The sequence below is a fragment of the Microtus pennsylvanicus genome, chromosome 5, assembly GCF_037038515.1.
Source record: "Microtus pennsylvanicus isolate mMicPen1 chromosome 5, mMicPen1.hap1, whole genome shotgun sequence".
In the NCBI taxonomy this organism is placed as follows: Eukaryota; Metazoa; Chordata; class Mammalia; order Rodentia; family Cricetidae; genus Microtus; species Microtus pennsylvanicus.
Window position 1 is genome coordinate 81,265,954 of NC_134583.1, and position 16,563 is coordinate 81,282,516.

The 16,563-nt window shown below is 47.1% G+C and overlaps 1 protein-coding gene across 4 annotated transcripts in view; it reads left to right on the forward strand.

Moving 5' to 3' along the window:
• Adgra1 (adhesion G protein-coupled receptor A1) overlaps positions 1-4,791 on the forward strand; it is a 40,164-nt gene extending 35,373 nt beyond the window's left edge. For 3 of the 4 annotated variants that reach the window (XM_075972668.1, XM_075972669.1, XM_075972666.1), the window contains 2 exons: positions 736-834; positions 1,688-4,582. In XM_075972668.1, coding sequence (XP_075828783.1) covers positions 736-834; positions 1,688-2,912 — 1,324 coding nt within the window. In that variant the 3' untranslated portion in view covers positions 2,913-4,582. Of the gene's footprint in view, positions 1-735; positions 835-1,687 lie in introns of all 4 variants that reach the window. The other variant, XM_075972665.1, reaches the window with a different exon arrangement.
• The last annotated feature ends 11,772 nt before the right edge of the window (positions 4,792-16,563 follow it).

Consider the following 16,563-nt stretch of genomic DNA (forward strand, 5'->3'; position numbering starts at 1 on the left):
GTGGCCTCACCATGGCTCAGCACAGTGGGAAGTGCTCAGTCATGCCTGGTATGTCAGATTCGGTGTGTGCACAGGCCAAGCCGAGGACACACATGCTCAGTGGGGTTGTACTCAGATAGGAGGTATCCAGGGGGCTGAGCACTGAATCACCCTCAGTGAAGCTATCATCTGAGGCCCATGGAGGGGAGGTCAATCCATGATCAGCTGTCTCTCCGGGGATAGCTCAAAGGTGAGCAACTCTCCCAAATGCCAGAGGGCGAGGTGAGCTAGGCTCCTCACCCTAAAACTACGTCTAACAATACACTGGCCCACTGATTGCTGGGCACTGCTGACAGGGAGGGGAGGGGTCTGAGTAGGGCTCTGGCTAAAGACAGATCCAAAGGGAATCTAGCTGGACCACCACTCAGGATACCACTTTAGGATAGCAATGCCACACTCAACACCCTCCTTCCCCTGCGGATATACTGTATATCCTCTTCACATCTATCCTGCTCCCAGCCCAGGCTCCACAAGGTCCCACTGAGTCTGAAGATTCACGGTGAGCCCCTGCCAGCCAGAACCAAGTGGGAGGAGAGCAGGCTCCCCTGCAGGACATGTGTTTGTCTATACCAAAGGGTGGCAAGGCCCTAGAATCCAGCCACCTCCCTTTGCACCAGGGAAGGGGAGGAGAATGGCCTCATTTCTCTAGGAGGCTTTGGGGCATTCCTGGAAAGTCAGCCTTCTGATCTCTGGCAGGTTCTACCTCATCAGCGGAGGGGTCCCTTTCATCATCTGTGGGGTCACAGCTGCCACAAACATCAGAAATTATGGGACCGAGGATGAGGACGTGGCATAGTGAGTACTTCCGACTTGTGAGCCCTTGAAAAGTTGGGGGCGCTGCCCAGCTCCTCCTGGGGTCATCCCAGAAACTTGAGGAATTTGTCGACTTAGCACCCAGGCCCGGGGAGGGCAGGGAAGGTGCCCCACAGACACCTGTCATAATCAACCTTTGTTAGTGACTCTCCTCCAAGGCACCTGTAAAAAGGCAAGCCCTTGAGAGGAACAGAAAGCCTGGGGCCCCAGAAGATCACTCAGGATCGTGTCTCCCCAGACTCTGTGTAAGCAGAGCCCCCTTCTCCCAGTACACTTCTCCCAACACACTCAGTTTCCCACTGACTCTATTTCCTTAGTCACCAAAGGCCTGCCTTTTTTATAGCCCGGGACCAGATCACAGAAGTCAGCTAAGCATGACACACCCCTGGAGAAAAGACAAACCCACTCCCAACCCCACAGGTGCCCAAAGCCCGAGTGGCACCTTCATCCTTCTCAGGACCTCAGGACCTCGGGACCCCAGGATGTCCGACCCTCAAACCACGCTTGCCCCATGTGCTCCCCATCAGAACCTGCCTCTGCCCACTCGCTCCTTACCCAGGACAGTTTCCTGACCCTCAGCGGACCTCCTTATCCCATCCCCACCCACCTCCTGAGGACTAGCACATAGAGTTAACCAACCAGCTGGCTCTGAACACTCTTCTAGACTGCAGTTCTGTCCCCATCAACCCAAACCTCAGGACTGATGAGTCTTCAGTGTCATCTGTTTCCTTACCACAAGTAAAATACTCCCATTTAGTCCTGAAGGGGGGGGCTGGCACGTGGGGGGGGCAAGCACTTGAGCTACATTCCCACACTTACCTGCTTCTCCCTGCAGCTGCTGGATGGCCTGGGAGCCCAGCTTAGGTGCGTTCTATGGACCGGCTGCCTTCATCGCCCTGGTCACCTGTGTGTACTTCCTCTGCACCTATGTGCAACTACGGCGTCACCCAGAGCGCAGGTATGAGCTCAGAGAGCGCACGGAGGAGCAGCAGCGGCTGGCAGTGCCAGAGAGCGGCCGTCGCCATGGGGTGCGTCCCGGCACGCCACCTGCCTGCGATGCCCTGGCTGCCTCACAGCTGCAGAACGAGCATTCCTTCAAAGCCCAGCTGCGTGCTGCCGCCTTCACACTGTTCCTGTTCACAGCTACGTGGACCTTTGGGGCCCTGGCCGTGTCTCAGGGCCACTTCCTGGACATGATCTTCAGCTGTCTGTACGGCGCCTTCTGTGTGACCCTGGGACTCTTTGTCCTTATCCATCACTGCGCCAAGCGGGAGGATGTGTGGCAGTGCTGGTGGTCATGTTGCCCGTCTCGGGGAGATACCTCCACCACCAAGCCCAATGCCCACCCTGCACTCGATGCCAACGGGGATGCCCTGGGGCATACAGCCTGCCTGCAGGACTCACCGTGCCCTGGAAAACTGAGAGGCTTTGGCCATCCACCAGCAGGCCACTGCAAGATGACAAACCTGCAGGCTGCCCAGGGCCATGTCAGCTGTCTGTCACCTGCCACCCCTTGCTGTGCCAAGATGCACTGTGAACAGCTGATGGAGGAGGAGGCCCACATGCACATGGCTGGGGAGGACACCTTCCCGCACGACCCCCACCTGCACGACCCTCACCTGCACAGGTGCCTCAAGGGCAGAACTAAGCCCCACTACTTCAGCAGGCACCAGGCAGCCGCAGCTGAGAGGGAGTATGCCTACCACATCCCCTCCAGCCTGGATGGCAGCCCCCACAGTTCACGCACAGACAGCCCTCCCAGCTCTCTTGAGGGCCCAGTGGGGATGCATACACTGGCCTGCTGTGCCCAGGCCGATCCTTTCCCCATGGTCAGTCAGCCTGAGGGTGGAGATACGAGTCCTGGGCTCTATGGCTGTCCCCCACGGCTCTCCCCAGGCCCTGCCCACTTGGAGATGCTACGAAGGACACAGTCCCTGCCTTTTGGGGGCCCCAGCCAGAATGGCCTGCTCCAGGGTGATGTCCGAGAAGGCCTGCCATTTGGTACTGATGGGACAGGGAATATCCGCACAGGACCCTGGAAAAATGAAACTACAGTGTAACCAGGTTGGGAACACAAGTCCCTCACCAGTGCCACCGTGTGTCCCTGGAGGAGCTTCAAAGCAGAGAGTGGCACTCTGCTAGGTGAGGTTAGTGGGCTGGGAGGGTCATCAAATGACCAAGCGGTTCAGAAGTGGTTCACACCCCTCAGCCGTGATCTCTTTTATTGTGACAGAACCCATCTGGAGAACACTGGGCCACAGCCACCTCCGCTGGTTCCCAGGTGGCTCTCCATCAGCTTATCACCTGCTCTCTGTTCACAGCACCTTCCCTTCCTGCCGGGAGGGAAGCTGGGAGAGCTCTGCAGAGACTCCACCCAATGTTCCCGCCTTTGGTACATGTGTGTTAGGTTTTACTCTAGGGCCCCCAGCAGTGGTTCTCCAGAGCACACTCACACTGGGCAGTTGTTTCCTGTCCCCTGCCATCCTAGTGTTACCTCACATCTGCATCGTCACCGGAACCACCTAGCACTTCTGCCTGCCCACCCCTGCACCATATGGGACCAGCCCTGAACTGATAGCCTGAGGGCATTCTGGGTGCTAAGAATGGGCCTGCTGTGGAGCTATGGGGGGAGGAAACAGCCAATGGCTGTGGCCTTCAGAGAGCTGGCCTCGGTCTCTCTGAGCCTATGCTTTTGAAAGATGCCCACTTTTTAATGGAGTCCTAGCTTTGAAAGTCAGCAAACCACCAGACTGGATTCTGTTCTAATGAGAGCAAGTAGTGATCAAGTTCTCTGTCCCACAAGGAGGGGTCGACCGGACTGTGACGGTCATCACAGACGAAAGCTGCCTTTCCGTTTTTTGTCATTTTCACGAACATTTGGGTACAAAGCCCCACCTCAAAGAATAGACATCAACAATGACCCTTTTGTAAAATCAGATGTCTCGTCCTAGGGGAGGCCTTTACAGAGGTGAGAGCTCATATGTCCAGAGATACCAACCTATGAGACTGTACACCTTTCCTTTCTATCTTTCTCATCCCAATTTGTGATCCATATGATACACATACACACACGCACACATACACACACACACAGCACATATGCACACACATATATGTACGCTACATGTGTGTAAACACGCACGCTTATACACATTTACAGCTACACAATGCACACCACAGACATGTGCATCCACACACCTGCTCACCACATACATGCACGCGCACATGCCGGCACACCACCACACACATGCATACATACTCAGTGCCCACATATAGACATACTGGTGTTCATATGCACCCACAAATAATTAGTGCGCTTCATAGCCCTGAGCCCTGGGTTCCTTTACAGATGTAAATGAGTCTCTGATTTGCATCACAGAGCATAGCCTTGCTGACAACCTCCTCAGAGAACAGGGCCCCAGTAAGTTCCTAGAGCATTGGAAGCAGCACATTCTGCAGCCTGTGGTGGGCAGTGCCACCTAGAGGCAGACACTCAGTATCTGAGTAAGGAGACTGGCCTGCAGATAGGACATTTACAAGCTCCTCTGTGCAAACATTCTGCACCCATCCTTCAGGTGGGGAGCCGGGGACCACCAGGCTGTTTCGGCTCCTTTCACTCCCGGGCTTCTTCACCTGCGTGTATAGCTGAAGTGTGCAGAACCCACCATGCTGTGTGTGTACTGTAGATTCAGACCACCCAGAGGAAAATACAGCGTTTTTCATTGTTTGTCCTTGGTCAGGCTGGTCAATAGCCTCCGTGTGTGTTTCTCAGTCTTAACAGGGATGAACAGCGTGGGGGAGGCTGGGATGCCGTCCAGGCTGCTCCCCTGGGCTTGCCCCTCACATTTTTTTTCTTCCATGGTGCCTCTGGGAGAACAGAGACACCTCTTCATTCAAGCAAAGAAATTCAGCATGAAATATTGAACCTTACTCTGCTTCAGCATTGACTTAGAGTCATGAGTCCATTTGGACCAGCACTGCAGCAGACTCCAGTTATGTCCTGCTGGGGGAGTGTAGTGATTTGTAGCGCTGTTGCCTCTTAGAGCCCTCGACTCCTCAGCAACCTCACTTAGACTGTAAAACTTGTCTATGCCAGCCTCGCCAGCTTCCTCTGTCATGACCCTTCCCTCTTTCATAAGAATGCACGTGGCCAGCGTGTAGGTGGCTGTGCTGTGAGTGTGCACGTTAGTGTGTGGATGCATATCGGTGTGTGGAGTGTGTGAGCTGTGAGTGGGTGTTTGTCAGAGTCATGCCGCATGTCCATCTGTATCAAGTGCGCATGTGTGTATCTGCCCGTGCGCTCTTCACAAAGGTAGCATGAGACACCCCTCACCCTAGCCTCCCTGCACTGCTAAGTATTTCAAAAGGTTAAAAGCTCGGCACTCGGAGATGTCAAGGCAACTTTAATCACCTCTGAGGTGATTCTAGCTACGGAGGCTCTGCATGCCTGGAGACCAGCAGTGCTGGCTGTGTCTCCCAGGGGTGTACTCAACAGCCAGACAATCTCACATCTGCCTAGGCAGATAGAGGACACCTCTCAGATCTAGGAATGAGTCACCTCTGCGGGGGCTTTGGGCACCTGAGAGGTCTCTTAAGCTACCAGAAAGAAGATGAGATGATATCCACCTTCCAGCTGCCTAAAACAAGCAGACGAGACTGAAATATGGGGAAACAAGGAAGACTCTGGACCCTGTCTTCAAAGGAAAGTCAGCTCAGAGGATACGATGTCAGGGATGTGGAGTCTGGGAGCAGCCTTGGATGGGGACCTATGGATGAATCCTTCTGCAGGACAGGTAGTCCCAGGTCGTGCCTGGGAAAGGTTTTCCTAACATTGGTTGCACTATAGGCAATCTCCCAAGTCCTAACCCCCTGTCCCCTGACTCTCGGTGTTTCTGGGTAGGCTCTGAGATATTCAGAGCCCTCTGCAAGGACCACAGCCCTCAGGGAAGCTCCCCGCCCCCCAGTTACACTTACTCCTCCGTGGCGTTGTTAGAATTTGCATTTGAGGTCAGTGGCGTGGGAAATACCTTCATTGTGTGATTTGCAATCCAACAAAATGTCACCTGTTATTATTACAACTGGGACCAAAGACTGAAGCCGATAAAGCTGTGTATTTGGAATCCTGTGAGCACCATGGAGCCCAGCTGTGCATCCGCAGCACAGGGCGTGCCCAGGAAGGTAGAGACAGAGGCTAGAGAGAGAAGAGACAGAGACGGAGCAACACTGAACACATAGCTTAGGCAGAGGCTGGCCCCGGTGAAGCTTCTGGGGTAGAAGACAGAGAAACCAAGTGGATGAGCGATCACCTGTGGGCTACAGTGAGCCAAGAGGGTGGATAGAACAGGAAGGTCCTGAGATCCAGCAACAGAGAGAAGTAAATCCCTGGGGCCACCACTAGTAAATGATATTCCCCAGTGGGTCAGTGAGGCTACAGTGAGAGCCGTTCTTCATCTCATGCCTCTTTGGGTTGGCTTCTGTCGTCCCAGATAGGGGGGTTAAACAGAGTTGGCACCCAGACAGCCAATTTCCACAACTCTGGGATTACTGTCCGGGCCTCCTGTGGCTGCCCAAGGCCCAGAGGGGCACTGGACACCTCCATCCTGTGGCATCTCAGCGGATTATCTGGAACCATGGGCCCCTGGTCACTACTCACCCGCTACTGATATGGGTGCTTAAAGCAATGACATTAAGTTCCTTCTAAACCTGGCCTACATGATTTGATTCTGCATAAATATCAACACAGCTGTGACACCACATTCTTATTCCCACAATTCAAACTCCAGTCATAACCACTCACGGCCCCTTTGGTTTGAAGTGGGGAGCAGGGTCACTGGAGTCAGGCCTGTGAATAAGTCCCCATGGCTGCTCCAACAAGACAGTGACTTGTAAGACAGCTGATTGAGAGAGCAAAGGCTTGGTTTGACACGCAGTTCAGAGGATGTGATTCGGGACCGAGAGACCATGGCTTTGGATCCTTGGGGGGGGGGGGGTGTAACCAGACAGCATCAATAGACATGTTGGGGAACACGTGGAAAAGCAAACAGTACAGATCACACAAAGAAGAAAGACCAGAACCCCACAATCCCTCTTAAAAGCCTGTCCAATGACTTAAAGGCTTCTCATCCCACAAGGACCCACTCCTAAAGGTGCTAGCCACCCCCCAATAGCACCACCTGGGGAAACAAGCCTTTGACACTTGGGCTTTTAAGCATACCTATCCAGACCACAGCAAGGACACAGCAGCAGGACACCTGGAAGGCAGGCCCTTCCCTGATAGTAGATGTCCTTGCCCTGTCCTCAGACCAGATCCACCTGAGGGGGAGGGGAGACATGAGATGACTCACCAGGGAAAGCAGGAGGAGTCCTCACGCCTGTGTCTCCATTTAGAGAGGACTCCTGGCCCTGTCCCAGGAACATAGCCCTGTGTACCAAGACTCCCAGAAAGAGAGGCAGTCTAGTGGGTTGTTGTGGGAAGGTGTTCAGAGAGGATGCCAGCAGGACAAGGGACGTGGCCTGAACATGGTAGGATGAGTGTCACTATCAGAATTCACCTTTCTGGTACCCCGGGATGGTGAGTGTTCCCCACTGGTGCACTCGGGGGGGAGGGGATGGTGAGTGTTCCCCACTGGTGCACTTGGGAAAACCCCTTAGTGCTATTGGATAGTGTATTGTGAGAAAGAGTGGGTGCAGTCAAGGCTCTGGGGAGCTGAGCCTGCAGTCTCTGAACTGTCATCATCTTCATCACCATGGAGGTGTCTTGGGAGAGGACCTAGGACAGAGGTTATTGCAGGTAGGTGGCCCAGAATGGGAGATAGATGAAGGAGAGGGCTTCTAGACAAGGACATAATACCATTACGTTTTGGGTGATTCAATTATGCAAGCCCAGTAACCTGCATCAGATGGTCAGTGTCACTTACCACAGCCTGGGAGGAAAGATGGTGGTCAGGTAAGACAATGGTGGAAAGAAACAATTCAACTCTGAACACTCAGAGCGAGGGGAAAGTGAGGCTCAAGAGCAGGTGCCCAGAAGCAGCAGAATGTACCCTCCACGCTAGCCACCAGGATTAGAAGTGGAGAGGCTCAAACTTAACCAAGTCAACATTTCCTCCAGCAAGGTCAATAGAAATTGGGTTCTGTGGCAGGGGTGTCTTAGCGACCTGAGTCATTTGGTGGCACATGACCACAGGTGCCCTCAGCAGTTCCCCTGAGCTGGGCGGAGACATAGGCTGCACAGATGAGACTAACCAGAGAAACCCTCTTGAGGGCAGGTGAAGCCAGCAAAGACAGGTAGCCAAACTCACCCGTCTTCTGGTCTCACTGCCGCCCACCGTCCCACATTCACCCGCTCCACTCCACACCCCTCTGCCTGGGATGGGAAACAAAAAGCTTCTGTTTAGAGAAGGCACAGGGGGTGGGGAGGAATGAGCAAAGGACCACACCTTGGCTCAGGCATTCAGAGTCAGCCTTCAAAACCTACCTGAGACACTGGGAGTCACCACAGGACTATGGGTATGTCTTGGTCTAATGATCACCTTGGAAGCAGAATTGAGACCATGAGTAATTTCTGAGACCCCGGCCTCAGGCGTGCTCAGGATGTCTGGTCTCATAATGACACCTAAACCTCTAGGCTGCTGAATCCACCCCTCTCCACTGCTGCACTGGTAACAGGCCATTCACCCCACATGTCCTCAGACACAGCATCTTCTGCCCTGCAGGGCAGAGACATACACATACACACAGATACATGGAGAGAGAGAGAGAGAGAGAGAGAGAGAGAGAGAGAGAGAGAGAGAGAGAGAGAGAGGTGGGGGGAGGGAGCAGTCAGAGAGAGAGAAAGAAAGAGAGAGAGAGGTGGGGGAGGGAGCAGTCAGAGAGAGAGAGAGAAAGAGAGAGAGAGAGAGGTGGGGGAGGGAGCAGTCAGAGAGAGAGAGAGGTGGGGGAGGGAGCAGTCAGAGAGAGAGAGAAAGAGAGAGAGAGAGAGGTGGGGGGAGGGAGCAGTCAGAGAGAGAGAGAGAGAGAGAGAGAGAGATGGGGGAGGAAGCAGTCAGAGAGAGAGAGAGAGAGAGAGAGAGAGAGGTGGGGGAGGGAGCAGTCAGAGAGAGAGAGAAAGAGAGGTGGGGGAGGGAGCAGTCAGAGAGAGAGAGAGAGAGAGAGAGAGAGAGAGAGAGAGAGAGAGAGAGGTGGGGGAGGGAGCAGTCAGACTCCACTGAAATGCCTTGGATCCTACATGAAGCTGGTCATTTGGACACTAACTGATACACTGTACTGAGAGAGGCTGGGCGACTGTGTGAATGTCATGTGGCCACCCCAGTTTTAGAAAGCAAGGAGCTGGTAAAGGCTAAGGTTTTACCTGGGGGTACCACTGAGAAAACAGTGCACCCTGGAGTCCCAGCTTTGCCTGGAAAGACAGATGATGTGTTGGGATTCACCCATATATATCACCCAGAGGGAGCCCAAGACAGCCATGAATTTCTCACTAGAAGGCCAGGGAGACACCCGAAAAAGCCACAGAGTCAGAGAATGACTCTAACCCCAACTTGTAGGCACTTTGGGCTAGCTGCCAGAGACCATCCTTGTGGTAAAAAGAATCAACTGAGACATAGGCCTTAGAGGGAGATGGCACGTCCCTGTGCCTCTGGCCAGCTGGGACAAGCATGCATTGTTCCGTCTGGTCTTCTTCAAGCCTGGCCCGAGAGCTACCCACAGTGACAACTGGGGACGTCTACAGAAGACAATGTCAGCTTGAGTGGGGAAAAGGACTAAGTGAGTCATGCTTTTCCAGAGCATAGTTCAGTCTCTCCAGTGTTCAGTGGAAGCCCCAGGATTGGTCAGGCTGGCACCAGACTGTTAAGCATCAGTAGTCCAGGATAAATGTATTCATAACTCAAATACATATTTAATATAAATGGAGAAAACACTGCATGCAGCTGAAGTGCAGAAATGGCCATGCAGAGTCATACTTACATCTTTATCAATATCTACATACCCTGTTGTATAATATTGCTGAGAAGAAACAACATGACCACAGCAATTCTAATAACAGAAGGCATTTAATTGGGGCTGACTTACAGTTTCAGAGGCTTAGTCCAGTATCATCAATGCAGGAAGCATGGTGGCATGCAGACAAGCTGGTCCTGAAGAAGGAGCTGAGAGTTCTACATCTGGATCCACAGGCATCAGGAAGAGAGAGACATTGGGACTGGCTTGGGTTTCTGAAACCTCAAATCCCACCCCCAGTGACACACTTCCTTCAACAGGCCACATCTACTCCAATCAGGCCACACCTACTAACTCCTCTCAAGTAGTGCCACTGCCTGATGACCAAGCATTCACATATAGAGCCTATGGGGACATTCTTATTCAAATCACCACACCTGCCAATAACAAATATAAATTGGAGGATGTAGAAGAATTGAAAAAACAAAAGCATGATGAGGCTGGAGAAATGGCTCATTGGTTAAGAGCACTTGTTGCTCTGGCAGAGAACCCAGGCTCAATTCCCAGCACACACATGGCAGCTCTTAACTGTAATAACCCCACTTCCAGGGGATCTGACACCCTCTTCTGAGCTCCAGAGGCACCAGGCACACATATTGTACATGTATATACATGCAGGCAAAATGCTTATACCCATAAAATAATTATTTTTTAAAAAGTGAAAAAAGATTGCCTACAAAACAAATGTTTTATTAAATTAATTAAAATGCAATATTAATGTTAAAAACATGAGGTGTTTCCCCAAATTCATGAAGAAATGTGCTTCATAAGGATAAGATCAATCCCAGCACTTGGAAGGCAGAGGCAGGTAGACTTCAGTGAGTTTGAGGCCAGCCTGGTCTACAAAGTGAGCTCCAGGACAACCAGGACTATTATACAGAGAAACCCTGTCTTGAAAAACAAACAAAAAATGAAAGAAAGAGAAAGATAGAGGAAAACTTCAATAGGGAAATACTATAGTTGAAAATTGCACATTTATAACTGATTCATCATGGTAGACTATCTGATTCTCATCACAGTGAATGGTTTTTGCATGCCCCTCTCAGCACTAAAAGACAAGCAGACTAACCATTCACAGTGGTGCATGCATGTAATCCCAGCACATGAAAGACTAAGGCAAGAAGATTTGAATCCAGTCTGGGCTATATGAACTGATCTTACCTCACAAAGAGAAGATAAAGAGAGGGGGCTAGAGATAGAGAGCTCAGCCATTAAGAGCACTGACTGCTTTTACAAAGACCCTGAGTTCAATTCCCATCATCCACATAGTGGCTCACAACCATCTGTAACTCCAGTTCCAGAGGCTCAGACACCCTCTTCTGGCCTCCTTGGTACTAGGCACACACATGGTACACAGACAAAGGTGCAGGCAAACAAATACTCATACATAGAAAATCTCAAAACTTAATCATTTTTTGAAAAAAAAAAGACAGGAGGAGAGGAGAGGAAGAGAGAGGGGAAAAAGGGAGGAAAAGAAGAAGAAGGGGAGGGAGGAGGGGAGAGAGAGGATTAAAGGGGACAGAGGAGGAGAGGAGGGGAGGAAGGGGAGGGAGGGAAGAGGAGGGGAGAAGGACTAAAGTCAAGATATAGAAGCTCAAAACTATTATTAGCTAAGTTTGAACTACTAATGTACAAAAACTCAGATCATGGGCTGGAGAGATGGCTCTGAGGTTAAGAGCACTGGCTGCTCTTCCAGAGGTCCTGAGTTCAATTCCCAGCAACCACATGGTGGCTCGCAACCATCTGTAATGAGATCTGGTGCTTTCTTCTGGTGTGCAGGCATACATGTAGGCAGAACACTGTATATATAATAAATTAAAAAATTAAGAAAAAGAAAACTCAAATCATATACCACAGAAAAGCATATTTTGAGTTGTAAATAAAGCCTCAAATTATCTGATTCTCCTCTCTTTCCCACTTTTACATGCTTGCATACACATGATTCACATACAATAGGCACACATACAGGCTCATAAACAAAATAATTTTTTTAAATTTTGGAGAATTTCTTAAAAATAAGGTCTTCTATATCTCAGACTGTCCTTGAACTCACTATGTACCCAAGACTGGCCTTGAACTCCTGATCCTCCTGCCTCTAACTCCCACAAGCTGAGATTATAGGCATGCCCAACCGTGCTCAGCCTCAAATAGTCTCCTGACACAATGCACTTACAATAGATGTCATTAACATTGAGGTAAACAGAAAACATATGTATAGACATTTTGGAACATATTTTGACAAGAATAACTATGACAATTTAATCCACCGAAACTTATCATTATAGAACTCAGAGGCAATGTACAATCATGAAGCAAAGAAGGGAGAAAAGAGAGAAAGTGCTGTGGGAGCTTCTTCTGCTAGACAATAAAGATTATTATACCTAAAACAATTTACCGAAATCTCATAACAAAGGTAACTGTTTAATTAATAAATAAATCAATGAACTTGAAAGTTATATAATGGCAGAAATATTACCATAAAGAATTTTAGTAACTTTTTGCTAATACTATAGGTTGTATTCTGCAAGGCTTATATGATTATTGTGATACATCCATTTATTGGATACTGGGACTCAGTTTTTTTCTTTATCCTTAAGAAAATGGTTTGATAACAGAGCCAAGAATGAGGCACTTTTAGAAATGATACAGTCTTTACAGACTAATAATGAACAGCTAGCTGACAGGATTAATATCATAAAAAATCAAAAGTTACCTAAAAAAATTAATACTATTGAAAAGGGTAGGTAATATTAATTTGACAGACAAATTGAATCCATGTCAAAGGGTACTGACAAATTATCTGAAAGAATTCTAACTGTTGAATTTAATAATCAAAATTTGTTAAAAAGTTAATGATAGGTTAGTAGATAGAGTATCTCTCCAAGAAGGCAATCTGCACACTATCCAAATAATGTCCAAGGATGAGGTGTTATCTTTAAAGAAAAAACTTCAGACCTTGGAATCACATGTGCAGAATGAGGACTAGGGGCTAGGTGCCTCAATGAAATCTCCAGAAATATATACAGGCCAGAAGATTCAGGCTTTACAAAAGACAGTAGTAAAAATATTTGAAAAGACTGAGAAATTTATTGAAATTGATATGCAGTAATAGAAGGTAAGGTCAGAATTTAGCCTTATGAGTATGTGCCAGACCCCAGGTTGACTTACACAAAGTTTCAACTGCATATCCAATAATTTCCTCAGAAAGATCATCTGGTACAAGGTGGTCAAAGAATATGCATGGGAAACAATACATATGAGCAATCTAAAAGAATAAAGCAAGCAATAGTTTCTTATGGGCTACATTCACCATTTGTCAGGGAAATGATGAAAACGCGGGCTTCAAGCTCTAAGGTTACCCACTCTATTGGCTGCAATTAATCTCAGTGATCCTAGAAAATGGACGTCAGCTGCTTGGAAGTGTTATCTGAGAGAAGAGACAAATATTTTAGAACAACAGGGGAAAGCAAAAGGATTTGAGACTTCCCAAGATCAAATTCTTAACAAAGGTCATTACTCTGATTCTCAGGAACAGCCTCACTATGATGAACACACCTTGTCCCTATGCAGCACAGCAGCTTTAAATATTTGGGACAGGATTCAGGAACTAGGAAAGAGGACTGAGTCATACATTAGGCTTAAACAGGGCCAGAGAGAACCCTTTACTGACTTCTTACAAAGATTAACTAAGGTTGTACAATTAGGAGTGACAGACCCTAAAGCTAGAGGTGTACTAATTGAATCCTTGGATTTTGAAAATGCCAACTTAGAATGTAAGACGATCCTTGGGTCTTTAAAGGTCAGATCAGCACCAATGAATGAATGGATCTTCCATACAGTGAATGTTAAAACATTTGACTATAGTACTGAAACTTGGGTAGGGGAAGTGATTTCCAATGATAGAGGAGACACCAAGATGTCAAATGTTTTAATTATGTAAGAATAGGACATCTAAGAAGGGACTATAGACAAGGAATTCCTAGGACCAATGTCCCCTCTAGGAATGGCAAGAATAGGAGGATTCAGCCTTCTGGTATATGTAATAGATGTGACAATGGCCGACATTGAACTAATAAATGTAGGTCAACAAGAGACAGACAAGGCAACCCAATGCCACTGGGAAACTCCTTGGGGGTGTCTCACAGGTCTCAATGTCAAACAAAACCTAGTCATTCCCAGTCACTGTGGAGAACATGTCTCACCAGGAAAATTAAACAATCCAGTGCCTATATAAAAAACCATACTGTTTTGGATGATGGAAGAGACCTAGAGGATGAGTCAAAAACTCCAGTAGGAAATAGGAAACATATATTTTGGCAGACTTCTCTAAATGATCAAAGACCAAAGCTAAGAGTACATATAAATGACATTGTAATTGAGGGATTACTAGATACAGGTGTGGATGTGACTATCATTACTCCAGAATCTTGGCATCCAGATTGGCCTCTTCAAGAGGCAGATATTCAATTCCTAGGAATTGGAACCCTATCTCAAGTGAAACAAAGCATGAGGTGGGTTGAATGCATAGGGCCAGAAGGACAGAAAGGAAGGCTGAGGCCATATGTAGCTAATATTACAGTGAATTTATGAGGCTGTGACCTATTGCAGCAATGTAAGTTAAGATTCCTACAGTCCCCAAAACTCATGTTTCTGTGAAGGATATTATAAGATACTATAAACAAAAGTCACCAGCCATTCAGGCTGTACAAGAACACAAAACAACTAGCAAACCTTCAGAGATACTAACAGCCTTGCCTTTAACATGTTTAACTGAGAAACCCATATGGGTTAAGAATAGCCTTTAGTGGAAGACAAACTGCAGGCTTTAGAACAGCTGGTACAGGAGCAATTAAATGGCTCAGAGGTTAAGAGCACTAGCTGCTCTTCCAGAGGGTCCTGAGTTCAATTCCCAGCAGCCACATGGTGGCTCACAACCTTCTATAATGAGATCTAGTGCCCTCTTCTGGCCTGTAGACATACATGCACATAGAACATTGTATGCATAATAAATAAATCTTTAAAAAAAAAACAACAAAGATTGTTAGGAGATATTTCCAGTCTACGATCGGCAGCTGGGATAACACTTGACCTAATAGTTCATTTAAACAAAACCTTAGATGGTGACAAAGACTTAAATAGTCCCAGAGAATTAACAACTGAAGCAAAAAAAAAAATTGATGATCATTGGAGAGAAATTACAGGAGGCACATGTAGATAGAGTGAATCCAAATTTTAATTGTATTCTAGTCATATTGCCTTCCAAAATTTCCCCTACAGGAATTTTAATGCAGAGGGAAGATATTATCTTAGAATATATCTTTTTACCACATAAACCAAATAAAAAATTAAAAACTTATGTGGGAAAAGTCTCTGAGTTAATTATAAAAGGAAAATTAAGATTTTGTCAACTAGAAGGTATAGACCCAGCAGAAATTGTAGTTCCTTTTACTGCTGATAAAATTTTTAAAATTATGGGAAAACAATGAACCATGCCAAAGAGCTTGTGCTAATTTTTAGGAGAAATTAATAGTGATTATCCCAAAAGTGATAGACTTAACCTTATAAAGAGAACTACGTGGATTCTTTCCTGAATCGTATGTGATACACCAATAACTGGAGCCCATACATTTTATACTGATGCAAATAAATCAGGGAAGACAGGTTACAAATCAGAAGAATTAAGTAAGGTGGAACTAAGGCAGAATTATAATGCTGTTTTCATGGTACTAAGGGATTTTAAAGAACCTCTCAATATAGTTACTGATTCACAATATGCAGAAAGAGTTGTCTTGCATATTGAAACTGCTGGATTTATACCAGATGATACAGAATTGACTTCATTATTCATACATGTTCAAGATATAATCAGGAATAGACTTTGTCCTATATACATAACACACATCTGATCCCATACAGGTCTGCCAGGTCCTTTAGCAGAAGGTAATGAAGAAATTGATCAATTATTGATTGGAAGTGTGCTGAAGGCCTAAGAATTTCATAAGAAACATCATATCAATAGCAAAGGTTTAAAGAAAGGGTTTTCTATTACATGGCAACAAGCTAAGGAGGTTATAAAGAAATATCCTACTTGCTCTTTCTATAACCAAACACCATTACCAGCAGGGAGTAACCCAAAGGGTACTCAAAGGAATGAGATCTGGCAGATGGATGTGTTTAACTTTATAGAATTTGGAAAATTAAAATATGTACACCACACCATTGATACTTATTCAGGTTTTCAATGAGCTACTGCTTTGAGCTCAGAAAAGGCTGATTCAGTAATCATGAATTACTAGAAGTTATGGCCATCATGGGTATACCTGCACAAATAAAGACAGACAATGGTCCAGCATATGTGTCTAAGAAAATGAAACAGTTTTTTGCTTATTATAATATAAAGAATATTGCAGGTATATCAAACAACCCTACAGGTTTGTTTCTATAACCTATAGTTATAGAAAGATCAAATCAAACTATAAAGGATATGCTAAACAAACAGAAAGGGATGGAAAATACCCCCAGAAATAGATTTCATAATGCTTTATTAACCTTGGATTTTCTTAATGCTAATGAGAAAGGAACAATGGCAGTGGAAAGACATTTGGTAATAGAAAAACACTTCTGAATTAAATGAGCCAGTATATTTCAAGGATATGTTGACCTCATAATGGAAACCAGGAGATGTGTTACATTAGGGAATGGGCTTCTCTCTTA